Below are 23,443 nucleotides of genomic sequence, written 5' to 3' on the forward strand. Positions count from 1 at the left end.
CTGTTATTGACTCCAGACACCAACTTAGCATCTGCACACAGCCTCACTTAACACTAATGGTAGAGAGAAGTAGAGTTTCTCATGCCAAGTCTTTGGGTGGTCTTAGCCAGCAGCTTCATATAAATATTAAAGAGCATGAAGTATTTGATGGAACCTTATGGTTCCCCACAGCAGAAGTGCCAAAGGATCAAGCAGAAACCCTCTATTGCTTCTTTTAAAAACCAACCTGCAGGTAAGAGGAATACTACTGTATCACCATGACCCCCATGCCATGCTCCCAGAACCAGTCCAAAAGGATATCACAGCTGATGTTATCAAAAGGTGCTGAGACATCCAGGAGAATCTACAGGGTTATACCCCCACATCCTCTCCATCCATTAGGGCTACCAAGGCTGTTTTGCTGCTAAACCCTTGTCTGAACTTGGATTGACATACTTCTAGATAATTCATTTTATCCAAGAGTGCCTAGAACTGAAACAACACCACTGTCCAGAGCATCTTGCCCCAGAAGGAAATATTTGTGACTAGGCAATATTTGTTACAATCTTCTGGTGAGATTTGCACCATCTGTGTTGTAGTCATTTCCATGCTTGCTTCATAGCCTCCAACTTCCTGGTAAACCAAGGAGTCAACTAAGGTCTACAATTCAATAGATAATGCTAGGTAGTGATCATGTTTATAGCCCTTGCCATCTCACTATTCCAAGGTGAAACTAGAACCTTGATGAGTGCACCAGCCATGTCAGCCAGACAATCCCTGAGAACATTAATGAAACTTGTATAGATCATAAGATCACTTAAGTAATCTGGAGAAATTCTGCTTGTGGGACTGTTCCCCACAGAATGTCATAGGGCAGTGACCCCAGAACCTACTGGGACATTTTCCACTATTGCCCCAATACTATTGAATGCCCTCTGCTGTGTGTGAAGCAACAGCCATCAATTACTTTTGATGTCTTGTAAAGACATATTGTTTAGGCCGGGATTTCTTTGACCTATACAATCAGACTCTGTTTTAATTTGAATCCCCTGTATTCCTGTTTTTATTTGTTTTTATATGCTTTTATACTTCTGTTCTTTGTTTAATATTATTATTTATTATTTTATGTTGTATATTGCTTAGAGATTTTTCAAATATTAAGTAATTTATAAATGCTTTTAAATAAATAAGTAAAAAAGATTGCATAAGTAGACTAAATTATTGGTCCCTCCGCCCCTGCAGAGGGATATGGCCATTGTCAATCCAAATCTCACCACAATGTGGTCTGACCATTACAGTGGGTTTACACAGAGGGCCCCAATTTCCAGATCCCCAGTCATTGATGATATGTTATTAGGAACATTATAACGATCTGCTCAATCAGGCCAGTGGCCTATCTAGACCTGCATCCTGTTCTCACAGTGGCCAACCAGATGCCCATGGGAAGCCCACATGCAAGACCTGAGTGCAAGACCTCCTCTTGCGGTTTTCACAAATGGTTTTCAGAAGCATACGACCTCCAATTACAGAGGTAGAACACATTCATAATGGCTAGTAGCCACTGACAGCCTTTTCCTCCATGCATTTTTCTAATCCTCTTTTAAAGTCATCCAAGTTGGTGGCCATCCCTGCCTCTTGAGTGAGTGAATTCTATAGAGCTTGGAAAAGTTACTTTTTTGAACAACAATTCCCATCAGCCCAATCCAGTGGCCATGCTCGCTGGGGCTGATGGGAGTTGTAGTTTAAAAAAGTAACTTTTCCAAGCTCTGCTATGCACTGTGTGAAGAAATACTTTCTTTGGTCTGCCCTGAATCTTCCAATCTTCTCTACCCGCTTTCTCCATACCATGCATCATTTTATACACTTCTATCATCTTGCTTCTTACTCACCTTTTTTCTAAACTAAAGAGACCTAAATGATATTGTAACAGAAGAGGGGAGGCAAGGAGAACCTGATGATGCCTTCCCTTCCACAATTGCTGTGCAAGATGGGCTTATGGTATCCTAACTATCCAATAATTGCTGCCACCACCCTCTCCTTTTAGTACCTACAGCTCTCAATGAGGAGGAATTCTGGGGCTCTCTCAAACAGACACCCCAAGACAGCATCCCGTTCACTTGTCCCTCCCTCTCTGGGACAAAAGAAACTTGCTTTTCATCACCAAGGTCCCACTCAGCTTAAAAGGGGCGTAAAGCCAGCACCCAGCTCCCTGTCTCTCTCAGAGATGAGAATAGCCTGCATTCCTCTGTCAGCCCCAATCCTATACCTCTGTAGCATGAAACAAGTGGCTTAATTTCATGGTGGGGGAGGGTTTACGCTAACCCTGAGAGGTTGGCAGCAATGCACACAGGCCCAACTGTCCAGTTATAGAACATTTATTAAGAATAAAGAAGGCAAGGGACAGAATAAAGGGACAAAGTGGAAGAATGAAAATAAAAGGAGCTTCTTCGTTCATCTATCTTATCCTCCTCTAGTTACTTACAAAGAAGCTTGTGGCCTCCTCATGAGTAATACCGCATAGATAGTTGCTGGTTCTCTGATGGTCACTAAGGGACAGAAGACTGCCTGGCTGCAGTCCATTTTTAAGGGTTTCTTACCCTTTGCTTTTGACTGACAGCTGGCACCTGACAATCCATCGTGTCATAGGTCACGCTTCTCATGTAGCCCATTCACACCTTTTGAGAGCCAGGGAAATGGCTGCCCGGTATTAAGCATCATTGGGATTTCTTGATGTTGCTACCAGACAGAACAATCCTATGCTTGTGTGTTTGGGGACCTTGGCAGGAAAGACATGCTTGGCTCACTCAGGGGAAATGGAGGGCAAGAAATCAGTGTGTTTCATCACAGCTATAACTTTTCCTTTTAGGAAATTTGCTCCATCCCCTCGATCATTCTAGTTTCCCTTTTCTGAACCTTTTCCTACTCTACAATGAACTTTTCAGAGCTTGGAAAAGTTACTTTTTTGAACTACAACTCCCATCAGCCCCAGCCAACATGGCCACTGGATTGGGCTGATGGGAGTTGTAGTTCAAAAATAACTTTTCCAAGCTCTGGATCTTTTTGAGCTGAAGCAACCAGAACTGTACATTGTATTCCAAGTGCAGTTGCATCATAGATTTCTCATACTGTCAGCTTATGTCAAGTCATAAACAAAGTGGATTGTGTGGATTTCAGTAACAATAAGTTACTTTCTAAAGCAACATGTCATGACCGTGTGTCCTGTATACAGCGATGAATGCTTCTAAGCTTGTGCAAATGTCTCTGAGGCATGGATGTGAAAGTTGGACAGTGAAAAAAGCGGAGAAAAATCAACTCATTTGAAATGTGGTGTTAGAGAGCTTTGTAGATACCATGGACTGCAAAAAAGACAAATAATTGGGTGTTAGAACAAATTAAACCAGAACTACTATTAGAAGCTAAAATGATGAAACTGAGGTTATCCTACTTTAGACACATAATGAGAAGACCTGATTCACTAGAAAAGACAATAATGCTGAGAAAAACAGAAGGGAGTAGAAAAAGAGGAAGGCCAAACAAGTGATGGATTGATTCCATAAAGGAAGTCACAGACCTGAACTTACAAGATCTAAACAGGGTGGTTCACAATAGATGCTATTGGACGTCACTGATTCATGGGGTTGCCATAAGTTGAAATTGACATGAAAGCACATAACACACACACACACACACACACAAAGCAACGTATCATGACTGTCTGTCCTGCATGCAGTGCTGAATGCTTCTAAGCTTGTGCAGATGTCTCTGAGGCATAAAAATAAATTACCTTTTCAGGCATCATGTTTCATCATGTTTAAAGAAAATGAGCCATGGTTCAGCATGAGATCGTTATGGAGACCCTGTGTTGCCTTTTTTTAAAAAAGTATCATGATTTGCAGTTTTCCAAGTAGTTTGTTTCTAATAACTACTATCTATCAACTAGTTATTTTATTTTAACACAATTGAAGGAAAACTTGCCATCTTTTTTGAGTTGGCGATGCAAAAAACATTGGTTTCCCCATGGCAATGGAAGTTTCCATCTGATTTTTGAAGCTTACTAGTTTTGAAGCTTTTGCTTAATTTAGAATTTGTGCCCAATTTCATGCCATATATGGAAGAGACACCATGTAAAACCTTTTTATCTTAGTCATTTTTCTACTGTAAGCCTTCATTTTCTTGATGGCCAGTTCTTGCTGTTGGTCATTACATAGGAGGCTGCCCTATACCAAGCCAGACAGTGGTCCATCTAGCTCTGAATCATTTACAATGACTAGCAGTAGCTCTCCAGGGATTCGGATGGGATCCCTCCCAGCCCTAACTGAAGATACCGGGGATAGAACCAAGAACATTGTCCATGCTATGCATGTTCCCTTCCACTGAGCTAGACCTCACCCTGCTAAGTCTGTGATGGGGAAAAATATTAGAATCCATTTTAGTTTTAGTGTTAGAATTTAGTTCTAGACTAAATTCTAGTTCTAGAAGCCATTTTCCCCAAGCAGACCAGCCACGTAGAGAGTGAGAAACTTAAAACAGAATGTATTGTAATAAAGCCAGACGGGAGGAAAAAGTTGAAATGGTTAAAAAGATATATTTGTCAGATAAAGGAAAGGTTGAAGTGACCAACAGAATACATCTGTTGGGAGTCAGATAAGAAGGAAGTTGAAAAGGTCAGCCAGAAAAATTGAAAGGTCAACATGAAACATTGGCTTGGCAAGGAAGCAGTTGCTGACTTGGCGTTGTTTAAAACTGCTCAGCCCACCTTGCTATATCTTGTAATCCTTACGTACAACCTGTGTACTCAACCCTACAAATATCAGCACGCTGCTCTAGAGAAAGCAGAGAGAGCTCCATTTTTTCCCCTTTGCACCACTTTGTGTAAGGTCTCTTTCTCTTGCTGCAGCAAAAATAAATTCATTAAACCAAACTCTGGAGTGGTCTGAATTTTTTCCACCACATCTGCTGTGGCAAATAATTTTCTATCCTACTGAACAAGATCAGAGAAAACTTCTGACGAAATGATATACACTTGTTTTCTTCTGCAACGTTGCAGAGAACCTGTAATTCTGAATAGGTGATGATCTCCCCGGTAATTATCAAATTGGCTGTGAAACTTCTCCAGATCCCAAGGGAGATCCAGTAGCCAGTGAGAAAGCCATGAGTTGATGAAAACATATTCTATTAATATCCCCTGTAAAATTCAGACCAGGAGTTAAAGACAGGCAGGGGTCCATACATCTGATTGCTGATACTTTAACTCTGTACTCTGTGCTTTGGATAAATCAGTTGTGTGGCATTTCATGTCAGGCTGTGCCACTCAGGGAAACTTGGATGACAATGAGGAACCAAGTGAATTGATTTCAAGAAGGAAGATGTTCATACAAGATGGTACTATTCATGATTATTCATTCTTGGCATTATTGTTGCTGCTCCAGGATGTGTATGCTATTCATATTGCTCAATGTAATATAAACGAGGCTCTTTCAGGAAATTACAAGTATTATCAGCCAGGAGATCTCATCATTGCTGGCATCATTTCTCAGATCTTCACATTTTCCAACCCTGTAAACTTCGAAAAACATCCCTCTCATGAACTCCATAATGACCCCATGTAAGGAATTGGTTTCTTAACTATATCATTTCCTAGAGAAGTAGCTGTGTTTTGTTTTAATAGCAGAGCAACTGCCAAGAGTCTTGTGGCAGCTTAAAGGCTAATTAATTCATTATGGCACAAACTTCTTCTGAAGTGGATTTTAGCCCACAAATATTTATGCAAAGGATAGTCAATATGATGATCTCCATATATTATTAGACACCAACTGCCATCAGCCCCAGCAAGCATGGCCAATGATCAGAAATGATGGAAATTGTGGTACAACTACATCTGGAAAGCACCATGTTGAGAACCCCTAGCTTATGTTCCATAATAAATGGTTAGTCTGTAGGTGCTAAGAGACTCTCGGGTCTTTCCAGATGACCTGTTTCTTGAATATTTATCCTGAGTTGTGTGCACCAAGCATGTGCGGCATTTATATGATGTCTACTGGTGGATACATATCCTGTCCTGGATGGGGTTACACTCCCCCTAAAGGAGCAGGTTCGTAGTCTGGGAGTCGTTCTAGACTCTTCCCTGTCACTTGAGGCTCATGTAGCCTCGGTGGCATGAAATGCGTTCTACCAACTTCAGTTGGTAGCCCAGCTACGTCCCTACCTGACTAAGGAGGATCTTACATCAGTAGTACATGCTCTGGTAACCTCACGTTTGGATTACTGTAATGCGCTCTACGTAGGGCTACCTCTGAAGACGGTTCGGAAGCTACAGCTGGTGCAAAATGCGGCGGCCAGACTGCTAACAAGAACGAAGCGATCGGACCATATAACACCTGTTCTGGCCCGCTTGCACTGGCTTCCAATACGCTTCCGGGACAGATTCAAAGTGTTGGTATTAACCTACAAAGCCTTATACGGCGCGGGACCACAATATCTGTCGGAACGCCTCTCCCGTTATGAACCGGCTCGTACACTACGGTCTGCTACGAAGGCCCTCCTCCGGGTCCCAACCTATGGGGAGGCCCGGAGGGTGGTGACAAGATCAAGGGCCTTCTCAGTGGTGACCCCCGAACTATGGAATAGTCTCCCCGAGGAGGTGCGCTTGGCGCCGACCCTATCATCCTTTTGGCGCCAAGTTAAAACCTTTCTCTTCTCTGAGGCATTTTAATTTTCTGTTATGATGGTAATGTTTGTAATTTGATCTTAGTTATGCAGTTTTTCGATTGTGAAATTTGATTTTAGATTGTGATGCTTTTGTATTTTACTGTATTTTATTGTATTTATGTTCACCGCCCAGAGAGCTATTGCTAGTCGGGTGGTATATAAGTTTTAAAAAATAAATAAAATAAATAAAATACTGTCTATTGCTCTTTCATCCGGGTTTGTTGCACAGATACGACTTTCTGTCAATTGAATGGTATACCACACTTTCTACACATTTTCTCATTGTTTTCCTTGCCACAAAAAGTCCAGTTTCTTTTGAAGTGAGTTTGTTGTGCCAGAGAGCACTTTAATTGACTTCAACTATGCAACCGTAAATTTACTGGTAAGTTAAAAAAGTTGATTCCGACTTATGGCGACCCTGTGAATAGGGTTTTCATGGTAAGCAGCATTCAGAGGGGTTTTACCATTGCTTTCCTCTCAGGGCCGGCTCCAGGCATGCGGGGGCCCTTGGGCATCAGCTTGCCCTGGCCCCCTGGTCATTGTGTGTGTGTGTGCGTGCGTGCGTGCATGCTTGTGTCCCCCCGCATGCCCCCCTCATGCCCCCCATGGCCCCCCTACCTGTCTAGTCTTTACCATTGCCCTTAATGAAGATGGCAGCCGCGGTTTCCCTAAGGGGAATGAAGCCTCCGCCACCATCTTTGTTGATGGCACACATGCGTGCTATGCGTGCACATCTCTGCCATCAATTAAGATGGCGGCAGCTGCTTTAGTACCTTAGGGAAGCTGCAGCCGCCATCTTAATTAAGGGCAATGCTAAAAAGCCGGCTGAGAGGTAAGTAGGGGGCATGGTGCGGATCGCGGAATGGGAGCAGAGGGCCCCTCAGGGGCCCCTCAGGGGCTCCTGTAGCTCCGGGGCCCTCAGGCCAGTGCCCGACCTGGCCGCCCTTTAGAACCGGCCCTGCTTCCTCTGAGGCTGAGAGGCAGTGATTGGCCCAAGGTCACCCAGTGAGCTTCGTGGCTCTGTGGGGATTCAAACCCTGTCCTCCCAGGTCGTAGTCCAACACCTTAACCACTACACCACACTGGTAAGTTAATGAATGAAAAATGTAAATGGACTGCCTTCAAGTGAATCCCAACTTTTGGTGACCCTATGAATAGGGTTTTCGTGGTAAGTGGTATTTGGAGGTGGTTTACCACTGTCCCTCTGAGGCTGAGAGGCAGTGACTGGCGCAAGGTCACCCAGAAATTATCTGTAATTTGCTGTTGTGTCTAGAACACCAGCTCTTTGCATTGCCATGTGTTGATTAGAAAGAATGGCACCTGTTTCCTATGTGGAATAACTTTGGAGAAAACATTGAAAGTATTGCATTAATTATCATGAATTGTCAATTACACTTTTTATCAATGGCTTGATATTGAGATTAATTTATTTAGAGATTTAATATTTAGACATATATTATTTCTCAGCTTTTAGGATGTTATGCATGAGAGATATTGCAAAAATTCTTTTAGATGGTGTTTTAGTTTATTTCGCTATCATGAGTAATATTCAGTCTAATGTAAAAGTAATTTAAAATATGATTTTAATATTTATAGTGCAATCTTCTGCAAAGTCTACTAAAAAATAAGCCCCACTGAGTTCAGTGTTGCTTATTACTTGGTAACTGGGTACAGGACTGCATTGTAAACTTAGCATAATAGCTTTTCCCCAGTACATATTTTCTTTGTTCTCACAATTGTATTTGTTTACACTGCATGATCCATTGATACAGCGCATGTTTTCTGCAACCTGATTCTGTGGGGGAGATACATACATACATATACATATATCATCATCATCATCCCTGACCTTTGGCCTGTTGGAGTCCAACAGCATTTGGAGGGCCAAAGGTTTCCTACTCCTGCTGTAATGGTTAATATAGGGCAGCCTTCTGTTGCATGTTCTGTGATTTCCCAATTTATATTTGCTTTCCCCGCCCCTAGGTCTCTCCATATATCATTTTTTATTGATATGGCCACAGTTATTTGGGAGAAATCTGTTGGGGACCATCAGTGCCAGGACTGGTCGAGGACTGTGCAAATGTCAGCAAGGGCAGGTGGCAAAAGTGGATGGAGCCATGCAGGCTCTCTGATTCTCCCTCTCTCCCCTGTTCTTATTCTCTTTCTCCTCCTCTTTCTCCTCCTCTTCCTCTTTGTGCCTTTCTCTCATTCTCCCCTCTCTAATTACCTCCACAGCTGCCACCACCAACCATGCAGCAATTAATTTTCTTAAAAAACCCTTCAATTGACACCATTGCAAGCCATTTTATTGTTCTGGTGGAAGCAATTGTTGAGGGAAGGGATCACAGCATGTGGGGAGCAGAAGGGTAATGCTTCTCTCCTCAGCTGCAACCCCTCCCTGAAAAGATTGCCCCCATGCTGCCATTAGGCTTACAAACAGCTTCTATTGGCATCATGGACAGCTGCTTTTGTTTATTCAGCCCTCATTGCTAAATGGGCAGTGCTAAGCATCTACTGGAGATATTCCACATGTATCGTCATGCAATGACATTCTGATGAAGCATGTAAATATCTTGCAGATTCATGACACAGATCTACCAGCACATCCTAGCCCTCGTATTTGCTGTGAAGGAGATCAATGATAATCTACAGGGCTTATCTAACCTCACCCTGGGCTTCCACATCCTTAACAGCCAATTCATGCCAAGTGGGACCTATCTTGCCTCAATGGAACTGCTGTCCACACGGGGCAGGTTCATCCCGAACTACAAGTGTGATTTCAAGGATAATACTGTAGCGGTCATTGGAGGTCCTGACTCAGATTTGTGTCTGTTCATAACAAACAGTCTGAACATCTACAAGATTCCACAGGTAAGATCTTTGCAGGGTTTTGTGTTTTGGAGACAAAAAGTGGAATACTAGAGGCACTTCTTCCACGTTGCTTAAAAGACCAAGAAAAACATTCATTATGATTTATTCAGGGTATAAATGAACAGCGTCGCCCCAGCCCTCTCCTTGCCATGGAATTTCATTGTAGATGTGAATAGCAAGTTAACAGAGTTTTGCAAAAGCTCTTTGCTATTTTCTTTCTCTTCATTTTCCATATAGCTCCGATACGGCTCTGCTCCAGTGATGAATGATCCAACCCAAGGAGATTTCTCCCAGCAGATGTTCCCTAATTGGTACCACCAGTGTACGGGGATTCTCGAGTTGCTTTTGTTTTTCAAATGGACCTGGATTGGGGTGGTTTGTTTACATGCTAATAGTGGGGAAAGGATTATCCAGACCATTCTTCCCAAGTTTTCCCAGAGTGGCATTTGTTTTGCATTTATAGAATTTTTTCAAAAAAAGTCAAATTCTGCTACTGACATTATGGAAATAGTTGAGGATGCTCTGGAAACATACCTGATTATTCTGAGTAGCACTGCCAGTGTTGTGGTCTTGCATGGTGAAATTCAAGCGATGATATTTTTGAGAATGTTTCCCGAGGTTTCAGATACTGAGGACACACCAATGAAGACAAAAGGGAAAGTCTGGATTATGATGGGCCGGATGGAATTCACATCGCTTCCCTTTCAAAGAGGTTTGGACGTAGATATCATCCATGGTGCTATATCTTTTGCAGTTCAGTCAAAGGAGATTTTAGGATTCCAGAAATTTCTTCAGAAGAGAAATCCCACCTTGGAAAAAGAAGATGGCTTCATCAGAGTCTTCTGGGAAAAGGCATTTAACTGTTACTTCCCCAACTTGGAGGGAGATGAGCGGGATGGGGAAATCTGCACGGGGCATGAGAAGCTGGAGACACTTCCTGGGTCTGTCTTTGATATGAGCATGACTGGCCACAGCTACAGCATCTACAATGCTGCCTGTGCTGTAGTGCATGCTTTGCAATCCATGCAGTCATCCAAATTCAAAAACAGAGCAATGGCGGAGAGAGGGAGATGGACGCTTCTGAAACAACAGCCATGGCAGGTAATGCCCTGAGCACAGAAAGGCGGGAGCACAGAAATCCTACCCCCTCCTATTCACATTTTTGAAGCTGAAACAGATATGAAAAGCACTGGACAAAGCAGCCATTTCACGTTCCACTGAATGCTTAGGGGCTCTGGCACATTTTTGGGAAATTAAGAAAGTGGTGGCTGCTTCAGCTGATTCCCCCAAAGCTGTTTCTTACCAGTGCTGCTCTGCTTCTCAGTTCCCATCAACAGTGAAGCTGCTAAGCTCTGGTAATCTTGTTGGGTACCCACAATGATGACGCTGAGAGTCCCCCCAGAGGGCATTTTGCTCAGAGTCCCTTCAAATCTGACACTCACTTAGCATGTATGCACGTGCAACAACACTCTCTAGACCATACAGAAACTGAGAAAGTGATTTCTATTTATCCCAGTGTTGTGTTTGTGTATGTATGTATACAGAGAGAGAGAGAGAGAGAGAGAGAGAGATGCAAGTGGATTAGGCTTTGGATAATCTGCATTTCTTTTTTATGCTTCCTCCTTTATATGAATTTATGTTTAATGGGGAGAAGCCAAAAGGTGTTAGCTGTGAAAAAGGTGAATTCCATGTTAGGGATCTTCAGGAAAGGGGTTGAAATTAAAACTGCCGATATCACAAAGCCATTATACAAATGCAACCACTCTTGGAAAATTGCATATAGTTGTGGACATCTCACCTCAAAGGAGGAAAGATGATAAAATATGAGGGTGGGGAGAAATTGCAAGTAAGAGAGTGGGGGCATAATAGATATGCGTGAAATTATGCATGTTGCAGAGAAAGTGGACAGGAAGAATTTTTCTCCCTCTCTTACAATACGCAAACTCGGGGACATGGAGTGAAGCTTAATGTTGGAAGATTCAGGACAGGCAAAAGGAAGCATGTAGTTAAACTATGGAATTCACTACCACGAAATGTAGAGATGGTCATCCATTTGGTCAGCTTTGAAAGGGGATCAGAGTGATTCATGGACAATAAAGCTACCAGTAGCTTCTGTATGCCTCTGAATACTAGTTGTTGGGGAGTGCTATAGCACTCATGTCCCTCTTGCAGACTTCCCATAGGTGAGCAAGATGGTTCTTGGCTAGGGCTGCGTTGGCTGCTGCAGTAGCATGCACAGTGCTTTTAATGGGACCTTTTCACATATTTGCCCTTATATATATATATATCTGTATTAATCAAAGCTTGGAAAGTTTGCTTAAAAAAACAACTAATTCTAGTTGAAGTTCAACATGTCCAAAAAGGAAGTAATTCCTGTTCATGTTTGTCTCCTTAAAAATGGACTACTTTGCTTCACATTCAGTTCCCAATTCAATTCAAATTCTTCCAAATGATGTTTTGGCAATTCCCCCTCACCCCAGCATATGGATTGGGGGGGGGAATTCAATTCAGTTTGTATTTAAAGAAAATGTATCAAATTCACACTTTCTGAAACTATATGAGAACCGAAACACAGCTGTCTATCAAAATCCACACTTATTCAAATGTTGCAGTGGAGTTCTTCAACCAAACAATGTTTACAAAAATGCATGTAATCAGGTGAGAATGTGCATAAAAATGAACATATAAGTGAAAATTACATACAAAAATGCTGCATATTACAAGAAACTGCTTTCAAAAATGTCTACATTACTCAAAGCAGCATACAAAAATGTGCTGAGTAGGAGGAATTCATGCTAAAATGCTGAAGGATTTTCATGAGGATTCCCCCCCAAAAAAAATATATTCACAATTTGCCTCAGAAATGTGGAGAACTGAATTTAAGATTGGAAAAATTAGAACCTGAGGGATCCGAAACTGATCTTTCCATCCCTACTTCAGCATTCAGAAAGTTACAAGCTGCTATGCTGACGTATAAAATATACTTAAGAAAACTAAGCAAACATCAAACACACACACAGTGGAATATGAATATGAATTGTCTGATTTATCTTTCCCCAAAAATATGTTCTTTAAGATGAGAGTATAAAGAGTGAAAAACACATGTAAAAGAATAAACGTGATGAACTAGAAAACAAAGTTCTACCCCACACTGAATTAATTCATGTTCAGTAATTAATTAAACATAATTAATTAATTAAACTTAATTCATGTTCAGTATACATGGTAATTATTGGGACTACTTTCAAGTTTAATTCAGAGATTTTTTAAAATAATTCAGTGAACTTTGTTAAACCAAGCTAGTTCATTCCATGCACTGATATTAATTATGCTTTTTAATGTTTTAATTTAGCTTCAGCACTATCTGAGAAGGGTCTCATTTAACAACAGTGGCGGGGGGGAAGTTTCTTTTGACCAAAATGGAAACTTAGTTGGTGGATTTGACATTATTAACTGGGTCACATTCCCAAACCAGTCCTTTGTGAGAGTCAAGGTTGGACAGATAGAGCCCATCGCTTCCAAAGAGAAAATATTGGACATTGCTGTGGATAATATCATATGGCCAGGTGCTTTTAACCAGGTACAATTAGCATATATTTTGGGGGCACATCCCGGTGGACTTCGCTAAACCTAGTGGTGGGTGGGGACAATGCTCATTCAGGCACACTGATGGAGAATATGCACATGGAGGTGAGGGCTAGGTTAGCTTTTTTTCTTTCCATGAACCACCTTCCCCCATCACAATCACAACCGAGAGAAACACAATTTTTGTGAGGAATAATGCATGTCTCATCATGTGTGTTCCCCCCCATCACAGGGAGGCAGCAAAATTTGACAACATGGTGGGGGGAGTGGGCTTGGAGGTGACAGCAGTGTGGGCCTATTGACAGGTCACATTGAAAGTCTCCAGGGGTCACATGAAGTCTGCAAACCCAGGGTGGCCAAATATACTATAATTCTATGTAGTCTAAATTAGGACATAAGTAGTTCCATTTAAAACAATAGCATTACCTTTCAACAAAGCATGTGTAAGTATTGAAAAACCAACATCATGATGAAGAAAAAGCAAAATGTAACCAAGCAACATTGACAAAAGTGTATCAAGCTATTGGACATTAGGTAAACAAGATTTTAAAGTGTCCCAATGGAAAGGCATTGGGAAATCTTGTCCACATATCAAGATGCTGCTGCTGTTGCTCTTGAGATCTTGGCTAACAGTCATAACTGGAATTTTCTGTATATGAAAATAGGTCTCAAGCAAACATTTCCACTCCCTCCAAGATTTCCAAATGCCTTTCCACTGGGACACTTTAAAATCTTGAAGCCTTTTGCATGAGGGCTGCCCAAAATATTGCCATTTGCCATGCCACTAAACCACTCCACAAATATACCTTCTACACTCAATGCAACTGGCTCTTTAAATTGTATAAATATCTCTCAAGAACAAAAGGAAAATTGCTCAACCACAGACGGTCTGATGCTAGAACAGCAGCCTGAGCCTGCAATCCTGCTCAAGGAGTCCTCTATTCACCTAGGGATGATCACTAATGATGCACTTAAAAACAATTTGCAACTAGAAGTCCACCATATTTATACCCAAACGGAAACAGACTGGAAAACAGATGTAATAAGTCCAACAATTACTGGTTGGCTTTTTATGCTAGCCTTTGATTTGGACTCTATGAAATCGTCATTAATTGAAACCAACCATCTATTAACATCGGTTCTAAGTATATTGGATACTAAAGGACAGTTTTTTCCAACCAACCAAAATTCCTCTTCTGCGTCTATACCACGTCATTCAGACATAACTCTGAAGGAAACCAATCCAATGAAGACCAATCCCTTAATAAAGAAATCTACCATGGTAAAAAAGACAACAAAAAGGAACGCGGCTGATAAAAAACCAACCCCCCCCCAAAATCTAGTAATATGAAAAACTGCAAAAATCGCCAAAGAGAAAAAATGAACTTTAAGAAATTATTCAATCTGCTAGATCAAGGTCCATCGGCTAACAAGCACTCTGGATTACAAAAAAGCGTAAGAAAATCTCCTCGGGAAAAAGAGGAAAATCAACATACAATTGAGAAGACATTTAAAAAAAAACCCGGGATTCCAGATACAACAGCGAGTTCGTTGAACTCTCCGCATAAGGATTATTTTGATATATCCCTGACCTTTCAGAATGGTGCTCAAGAAGCCTTGGATAACTTTCAAGATCCATGGTCAGAAATATTGCAGAAACAACCTGTGCAACCACCTTCTAATAATAGTAACTGGTCAATAGTTTTGGAACCTCTACACTTAGTACTAGAAAATTACCCAAAACCGCTGGGTCTTTTAAGCCAATATGACCGTATCTTACACCTTTGTAATCTTTTAAACCCGACGGTAATGCTGTCTTTAACTGATGTTGTCCAAATACAATACCTGTATTTTAATGGTTGTAATGCCCAGGCAATAGTCTACTTTTCTTCTTTCTCGGCTGTCCAAAAATTGCTTTCAGCTAGATCTGCTCTCTCTAATCTAAATATTTATGTAAACAGACATTTTGTTAACAAATATATTGTCTGAAAGTTAAAATGCCACCTCTTCCATTTTCACACAGGCCCAGCCTCTTTCTCTGTGCAATGACTTTTGCCAATTGGGTTATGTCAAGGCAAAGAAGGAAGGGGAGCCTTTTTGCTGCTATGATTGCCTCCCATGTCCAAAAGGGAAGATTTCAAATGAAACAGGTGAGAGAAGTCATGTACAAATTTTCTTGGCTGTGGTCCATACTTTTACATCACGGTTTATGAGAACTGATTTCCTTCATATTTAAAAGGATTGCTCACACTTGAGTGGTGGTGATAGTTGCTGATAAGGAGGACAGAGTATTGCTATGCGCCACCCCAATCTCCGAGCGGTGAGAGATCTCCAGGGATCCCTGCCCTTGCCCAGTCGTGGCACTGCTGGGTCCTGCAGGCTCTCCTTGGTCTGTTCTGAATGTGACCCTGGGACCAGCAATATTGGAGGCAACCAGGAGGTCTGGAGAGTGGTTGGCTGACTAGGCTGACCACTGGAGGGTTGTTGGCTGACCACCGCCTCCCACTATCAATTGTAAGGTTCTCTGCCTCTAGTTTTGCTGTTGAATATGGCAGGCTTTGGCCTGTGACCTGCCCCACATAGGTGGCTGCCCAGCTACCTCTTGAATGCCCCCAGTATTGGAGAACCCACCACCTCTCTAGATAATTGCATCCACTATTGTACCACTCTAACAGTTAGGAAGTTTTTCCTGATGTTCAGCTGAAATCTATCCCTCCCAATTTTGTATCATCTGCAAATTTGATAAGTATTTCCTGCACCTGCTCATTCAAGTCATTAATAAAAATGTTGAAGAGCACTGGGCCCAGGACCAAGCACTGTGGTGCCCCACTCATTACCTCTCCCCAGTTTGAGAAGGAAACATTGAAAAGCACTTTTTGAGTATGATTCTGTAGCCATGTGTGAATCCATCTGATAGTTGTTCCATCCAGTCCACATTTAGCTAGCTTGCTAATCAGAATATCATGGGGCACTTTGACAAAAGTTTTGCTGGGGTCGAGATATATTACATTCATAGCGTTCCCACAGTCTACCAGGGATGTTACCCAATGAAACAATGAGATAAGATTAGTCTGGCATGATTTGCTCTTTACAAATCCCTGTTGGCTTCTAGTAATCACTGCATTGTTTTCAAGGTGCTGATAGACTGATCATTTTATAATCTGCTCCAGGATTTTTCCAGGGATTGATGTGAGGCTGACTAGTCTGCAGTTCCCAGGTTCTTCCTTCTTGCCCTTTGGGAAGATAAAGACGTTAGCCCTCCTCCAGTCATCCCAAACTTCACCCATCCTCCACAATTTTGCAAACTTAATAGACAGTGGTTCCAAAAGTTCTTCAGCCAGTTCCTTCAATAGTCTAGGATGCAGTTCATCGTGCCCTGGAGATTTGAACTCATTCAAAGTGATTAGGTATTCCTTGACCATTTGTCTATCAGGCTCAAGCTGCAATCCTGCCCCTTCAACTGCATGTTTGCCAGGAGGGTCATAGACCCTCTTTTGGGAGAAGACTGAGCCAAAATAGGAATTGAGAATGTCTGCCTTTTCTTTGTCATCTCTTATCATTTTGCCATCCCCATTGACTAACTGTGCCACCATGTCTTTTCTCTGTCTTCTATTATTGATGTACTTGAAGAAAGCTTTTTGTTGCTTTTAGCATCTCTCGCTAACCTCAGCTCATTCTCAGCTTTAGCCATCCTAACGCCATCCGTGCAATTCCTTGCTAACTATCTATATTTATTTATTTATTATTTTATTGATACCCCACCCTTCCCTCCAGCAGGAGCCCAGGGCGGTGAACAGAAACACTAAAAACACTTTAAAACATCATAAAAAGACCTTAAAATACATTAAAACAAAACAAAGTTAAAAACATTAAAAAAACTTTAAAAACATCTTTTTTTTAAAAAAGTGTTAAAATATTAAAAGACATATTAAAAACAATTCTAACAGAGACGCAGACTGGGATAGGTCTCAACTTAAAGCCTTGTTGGAAGAGGAAAGTCTTCAAAAGGCGCAAAAAAGATAGCAGAGATGGTGCCTGCCTAATATTCAAAGGGAGGGAATTCCACAGGGTAGATGCCACCACACTTAAAGGTCTGTTTCCTATATTGTACAGAACGAACCTCCTGATAAGATGGTATCTGCAGGAGGCCTTCACCTGCAGAGCGCAGTGATCGGCTGGGTATATAAGGGGTAAGACGATCTTTCAGGTATCCTGGTCCCAAGCTGTATAGGACTATGTACACCAAAACTAGAACCTTGAACTTGGCCCGGTAGCAAACGGGCCACCAGTGCAATTCTTTCAGCAGTGGGGTGACATGTTGGTGATACCATGCCCCATTGAGCTGTCTCGCCGGTGCATTTTGCACTAGCTGCAGCTTCCGGACCAACCTCAAGGGCAGCCCCACATAGAGCTCATTACAGTAATCCAGCCTAGAGGTTACCAGTGCGTGGAGTACAGTGGTCAGGCTATCCTGGTCCAGAAACAGCCGCAGCTGTCTTATCAGCCGCAGCTGGTAAAAGGCACTCTTAACCACAGAGGTCACCTGGTCCTCTAGCGACAAAGATGGCTCCAGGAGCACCCCCAGACTACAGACCTGCTCTTTCAGAGGGAGTACAACCCCATCCAAAGCAGGCAACTGACCAATTATCCAAACTCAGGAAACTTGCTCTATTAATTTTGATCCAGGTACTCTCAGTGGGGCTACCAAGCTCATCCTCCTGCATTTCTGTGCAGGGATATATATGTTTAACATATAGCACAACTCCGACTCCCTTTCTATTCCTTCTGTTATTTTTGAACAAGTTATATCTTTCAGTTGCTGTATTTCAGTCAAGGGAGATATCCCTAACCCAACCCACAGCGCCTCCGTCTTGCTAGGATTCAGACTCAGTTGATTGGCCCTCAACCAGCCCACCACCGAGTCCAGGCAGCGGTCTAGGGCTTGCACGGCCTCTCTTGATTCAGATGTTACAGAGAAATAGAACTGGGTATCATCAGCATACTGCTGACACCTTGCTCCAAATCTCCTGATGACTGCTCCCAAGGGCTTCATATAGATGTTAAACAGCATTGGGGACAAGATGGTACCCTGCGGCCCCCACAGCACAACTGCCAAGGGGCCAAAAGACACTCACCCAATGCTATTCTCTCAGAGTGAACTTGGAGATAGGATCGGAACCACTGTAAAACAGTTCATCCAATACCCAGCTCACCAAGTCGGCCCAGAAGGATACCATGGTCAATGGTATCAAAAGCCGCTGAGAGATCAAGTAAGAATAACAGGGTCACACTCCCCTTGTCCTTATCCCAATAAAGGTCATCCATGAGGGCAACCAAGGCCGATTCAGTCCCATAACCAGGCTTGAACCCAGACTGGGATGGGTCAAGATAATCTGTTTCATCCAAGAGTACTTGCAATTGCTGCGCCACAACCCTCTCAATCACCTTCCCTAAAAAGGGTGTATATGCAACTGGTCGGTAGTTGTTATAAACCAATGGGTCCAGGGTGGGCTTTTTCAGGAGTGGTCGGATCACCACCTCCTTCAAGGCACCCGGAACCACTCCCTCCCACAATGATGCGTTGACCACATTCTGGATCCACTCGGTCGAACCCCCTCGGCAAGCTTTAATAAGCCAAGAAGGGCAAGGATTGAGAGGACACGTTGCTGGCCGCCTCATCACCAGCACCTTGTCCACATCATACTCTTTCTTTGTGGCTGGCCTTCCTTCCACTTCCTGTACGTGTCCTTTTTTGTTTTCAGGTCATCTCCACATTGGCTTCTTCTGCTGTTTTCCACCTTTTTTCCTTGTTGGAATTGTTTGCCATTGTCCCCTTAGAATTCCCTTTTTAGAAACTCCCACCCATCTTGGGCTCCTTTTCTCATTAGGGTCGCTCGCCACAGAACCTTATTTAACATTATTTTGAGTTTATTAAAACTGCCTTTCCTGAAGTCCAGGGTACTCATGTGGCTACTCTCAGCTTTTGCTTTCTTTAAAATCAAGAAGTATAGCATGGTCACTTTCCCCCCGAGTCCGGTCCTGCCAATTCATCCACGAAGTCATGTCTCTTGGTTACAATCAAGTCAAGGGTAGCCGATTCTCTAGTTGCTTCCTCCACTTTCCATAGGAGAAGGTTTTCAGCAACACAACCTACAAATTCCTAGGAGGGGCTGTGTTTGGCAGAATTTGTTTCCCAACAGAGATCAGGGTAATTGAAGTCCCCCATTACTACTATATCACACCTCCTTGAAACACTGGCAATTTGCTTTTCAAAAGATTCAACCTTATCTTCTCCTTGGTTGGGTGGGTGGTGGTAGACTCCAACCACCATATTGTTTTTATTCCTTGCTCTATTAAGTTTGATCCAGGTACTCTTGGTGGGGCTACCAAGCTCATCCTCCTGCATTTTTGTGCAGGGATATATATTTTTTAACATATAGCACGACTCCGACTCCCTTTCTATTCCTTCTGTTCTTTTTGAACAAGTTATATCTTTCAGCTGCTGTAGTTCGGTCAAGGGAGTCATCCCACCAAGTTTCAATTATACCTTTCAAGTCATATTTACCCTCCTGTATTAAAAGTTCTACTTCGTCCTTTCCCCCCCACCATATTCTTGGCATTAGTATACAGACATTGAAGACCATGTGATTTAGGACCTGGCTTCCTTCCTACATTTTTATGAAGACTATGACTGGGTCCCATTAGAGCTGTTCCATCAGTTCCTCTTACCGTGCACAACCCTTTGCTAGTCATTACCACCAAGTTTACATCTCCTTCCTCCTTATGATTCAATTTAAAGCTCTCCTGATAAATTTTCCCATGCAGGTGCAGCCCACACTTGACAGCAGTGCTTCCTCCAGGAAGTGTAGCCTGCAGTCCCAGAATCCAAATCTCTCGCATCGGCACCACCTTTGTAGCCCGTCATTCACCTAGAGAATTTTCTTTCCCTTTCTACTCCTCTTCTAAGAACTGGAAAGATGGATAAGAAAACTACCTGGGCACCAAAATCCTTTTCTTCAAAGTCTGACATGATTTAATTGTAGCTCCACTTGGAAGTATCATTTGTTCCCACATGGATGACAAGAAAGGCGTATCTCTCAGTGAGCTGTATAAGCAATGGCAACCCTTCAGTAACATTTCTAAACCATCCTCCAGGGAGACAGCATACCTAGCGAATCCATAGGCCTTCACATCATATTTGGGTTTCAATCCCATGCAGTAGGGAGTCCTCCACTCCTCCTCCTCCTCTTCTTGTTGTCATGAGGTGTGGTTTCATTGCCTCTGTTTGACTGAGCTTCAGCCTCTCTCACTTTTGTGCAGGATCTCCTGTAATTCTTCCTCTGCGGGCTGTCCTCCAGTCTCATTCTCAAGAGCTTGAAAGTGGTTACATAGTTCCACCGGGGCAGGTTGTCTTCTAGTTCTTCTGCTCGTAACTGTCACCCTTTTCCACCAAGTTCCCTCTACTGCATGGTTCCTCTCCTCAACACTCTCTTCTGTTTCAACACGCTGTTGTTCTTTCTCCTCCTTTACTTCTCTTTGCTGTTGTCATTCCAGCGTTCTGTCTAAGAACTCTTCATCTTTTCTGAGTGAGGCCACCCACCACTCCAGGTCTCCCACTCTTTCTTCCAGCAGTGCCACCAGCTTCCACTTGTTGCACGTTTACGCCATGTTGTTCTCTTGCAAGAAAACAAACACTGCACACACCTTGCAGGTCAACACTCTTTCCCATCCATAGCCTCTGTTTCCTTTTGTTTCTTTTTTCTACTTGTATTGCAAAGGCCTCTTCTTTGTCCTGTCCTCCTTGAAGGTTTACAGGTGAGTCCCACACACTGAAGTAAGAGTGGTTAACTTGCATAGTCTTGCATAGTGGAAAGAGTGGGAGAGAAAACTTATCCAAGGACCCCCTCCTTTGTCTGCAGAAAATAAGCCTTCAGGGAAAGTACATTACAATTCTTTATATTTGATCTCCAGACATCTATAAAGATGCAGTTCAGCTTTCCCAGGTTGCAGTGATGCTAAATTCTGAACTGTTCACTGATCATTGCTGTGTGCGGATTTTTGAAACGGCAATTGCTTGGAAATCGTGAGAACTAGTTTTCTAGCTAGCTGTCCTCATTCAGAGCATTGAAACTGGTTTTTGTAATGCACTGACTGTGTAGAAATAAATTTTGTTTTCTTTCTTTTTTAGACATGGAGTATTGTTTCATATGTCCAAATGATCATTATGCAAATAAAGGCCAGGATTTCTGCATCCCAAAACAGATCAGTTTCTTGTCTTACAAAGAACCTTTGGGGATCGCTTTGTCCAGTTCTGCTCTTTCGTTTTCTTTCATCACAGCTTTGGTGTTTTGGATCTTCATTAAGCACAAGGACACTCCCATCGTCAAAGCCAACAACCGGAACCTCACCTACATTCTCCTTGTCTCCCTCCTTGTCTGTTTCCTGTCTGCTTTGCTGTTCATCGGCCAGCCAATAAAGGTGACCTGTCTCCTTCGCCAAACTGCCTTCGGCATCATTTTCTCAGTGGCAGTTGCTTGTATTTTGGCCAAAACTGTCATTGTGGTTGTAGCTTTCATGGCCACCAGGCCAGGGTCGAGCATGAGGAAATGGGTGGGGAACAGAGTGGCTATTTCTGTCATTCTTTCTGCCTCTTTGATTCAAACCACTCTTTGTATTGTGTGGCTGACAACCTCTCCCCCATTCCCAGATTTAGACATGCACACAATATCTGACAAGATTGTTTTGGAATGTAATGAAGGATCAGTCATCATGTTTTACTCTGTCCTGGGCTATATGGGCTTCCTGGCCCTTGTCAGCTTCATGTTGGCTTTCCTAGCTAGGAAGTTACCTGATAGTTTCAATGAAGCCAAGTTCATCACCTTCAGCATGTTGGTCTTTTGCAGTGTTTGGCTGTCCTTTGTCCCAACCTGCTTGAGCACCAAAGGGAAATACATGGTTGCTGTGGAGATCTTCTCCATCTTGGCCTCCGGTGCTGGGTTACTGGGATGTATCTTTTCCCCCAAATGCTATATAATTCTTTTAAAGCCTGCGCTTAACAATAGGGAGCAGCTGGTGATACGAAAGATTTAACAAATCTGAAATTAGGAATCCCCATTCTGGAAAAAAGTTAGTACTGGATCACAAGTACTTCCTGACTTTTACAGTTTTATTCTGTTGGTGTGAAAGCTCCAGAGAGAGAGCTCCATCTCCTTGTCACCTTGCAAGTAGTGGAACTAAAGGAGAGAGGATGGATTGTGTTACTCATGTTTTATTCAATTTACATGCAATGCTTAACCCTGGTTAATGCAACTCCTGGTTTGTAAATCCAGTTCTAACCATGGTTATACATCATAGTTTGTCCTCTGTCATTGTAAGCCCCAGAACATAATCTTCATGGGGAATGCATGCCTGTGGAGAGTAGGGCCAGAGACAAAAACGAGAGGAGCAAAGGATATAATTGTTACAATTGTACAGCAGGATTTATTCCAGCCATACAAAAGTCAGAGGTTTCTGCACACAGGTCTCTCCATTCAGACAAGCTATAGATGTGGTTGAAGAACACATTCTAGCCAGGCAGAAGCACCTGAGGAAGATGTGGAACAGGGCTGATGATAGGTGTGGACTGGAGTGGGGACATGGCCTGAGTGTGTCTTGGGGTCCAAATAAAGATGCCTGGAGGGCCACATTTTATCTTAGGGCCTCAGGTGTGTCAACCTCAACTTAGATTTTGTTATGGGCCAGATCCCATATTGCCTTTTTTATATTGGCTTGTATATTCTTTGTATTTCCTGTATTCCTCACAGAAGAGCATCTCATTTTGGTAAGTTCTTTTATTTCATGGAGCAAAGAGCAGTTTCTCCCCCTCCCATGTAATTTGTAATGGATCTTTTCTTAAATTCAGCTGACTGTTTACCAAGTGCAAACAAGTACATATAGATTACATTTCTGGGAAAGATGCCAGCATGTCTGTCTGAGTGACAGAATTCCTTAATGGGCAGTTGATTGTTGTGAATCTTAAGGATTCACAACAGGAGACTCAGGATCCTGTTAGGTCTCTGAAAAGTGATTGAGACACCAGATCAAGAAACTAGATTGAGAAACCAGATTTACTAGAATGCACTCCTTCTGATAAGAAAATATGTAAAAAGCCATGCCACTTGGGGTAACATACCAGTCTTTGAGACTTGGTCAAAGAGCCACAAGTGCTGTGTATTCCATCCCTGTCATCTGATGGTGGAAGATAATATTATATGAATGTAATGTGTACTGTTAAACTTTGTAGCTCTGGCTCTGTAGTAAG

At 42.5% G+C, this 23,443-nt stretch overlaps 1 protein-coding gene across 1 annotated transcript; it reads left to right on the forward strand.

The window, feature by feature from the left end:
* Positions 1 to 5,489: 5,489 nt before the first annotated feature.
* LOC133367343 (vomeronasal type-2 receptor 26-like) lies at positions 5,490 to 22,233 on the forward strand. The gene is made up of 5 exons (XM_061591445.1): positions 5,490 to 5,584; positions 9,267 to 9,558; positions 9,796 to 10,659; positions 15,167 to 15,293; positions 21,332 to 22,233. Exons 2-5 carry the CDS (start codon positions 9,271 to 9,273, stop codon positions 22,231 to 22,233), a joined length of 2,181 nt encoding a protein of 726 aa, XP_061447429.1. The 5' UTR covers positions 5,490 to 5,584; positions 9,267 to 9,270.
* The last annotated feature ends 1,210 nt before the right edge of the window (positions 22,234 to 23,443 follow it).

Source organism: Rhineura floridana, chromosome 11, assembly GCF_030035675.1.
Source record: "Rhineura floridana isolate rRhiFlo1 chromosome 11, rRhiFlo1.hap2, whole genome shotgun sequence".
Taxonomy (NCBI): domain Eukaryota; kingdom Metazoa; phylum Chordata; class Lepidosauria; order Squamata; family Rhineuridae; genus Rhineura; species Rhineura floridana.

What these genes read in the sequence shown, in the direction of transcription:
- LOC133367343 (XM_061591445.1), top strand. Translation starts at nt 9,271, where the DNA reads ATGACACAGATCTACCAGCACATCCTAGCCCTCGTATTTGCTGTGAAG. An exon ending in ACATCTACAAGATTCCACAG is followed by an intron (nt 9,559 to 9,795) that starts GTAAGATCTTTG and finishes TTTTCCATATAG; the next exon opens with CTCCGATACGGCTCTGCTCC. An exon ending in TGAAACAACAGCCATGGCAG is followed by an intron (nt 10,660 to 15,166) that starts GTAATGCCCTGA and finishes ATTTTCACACAG; the next exon opens with GCCCAGCCTCTTTCTCTGTG.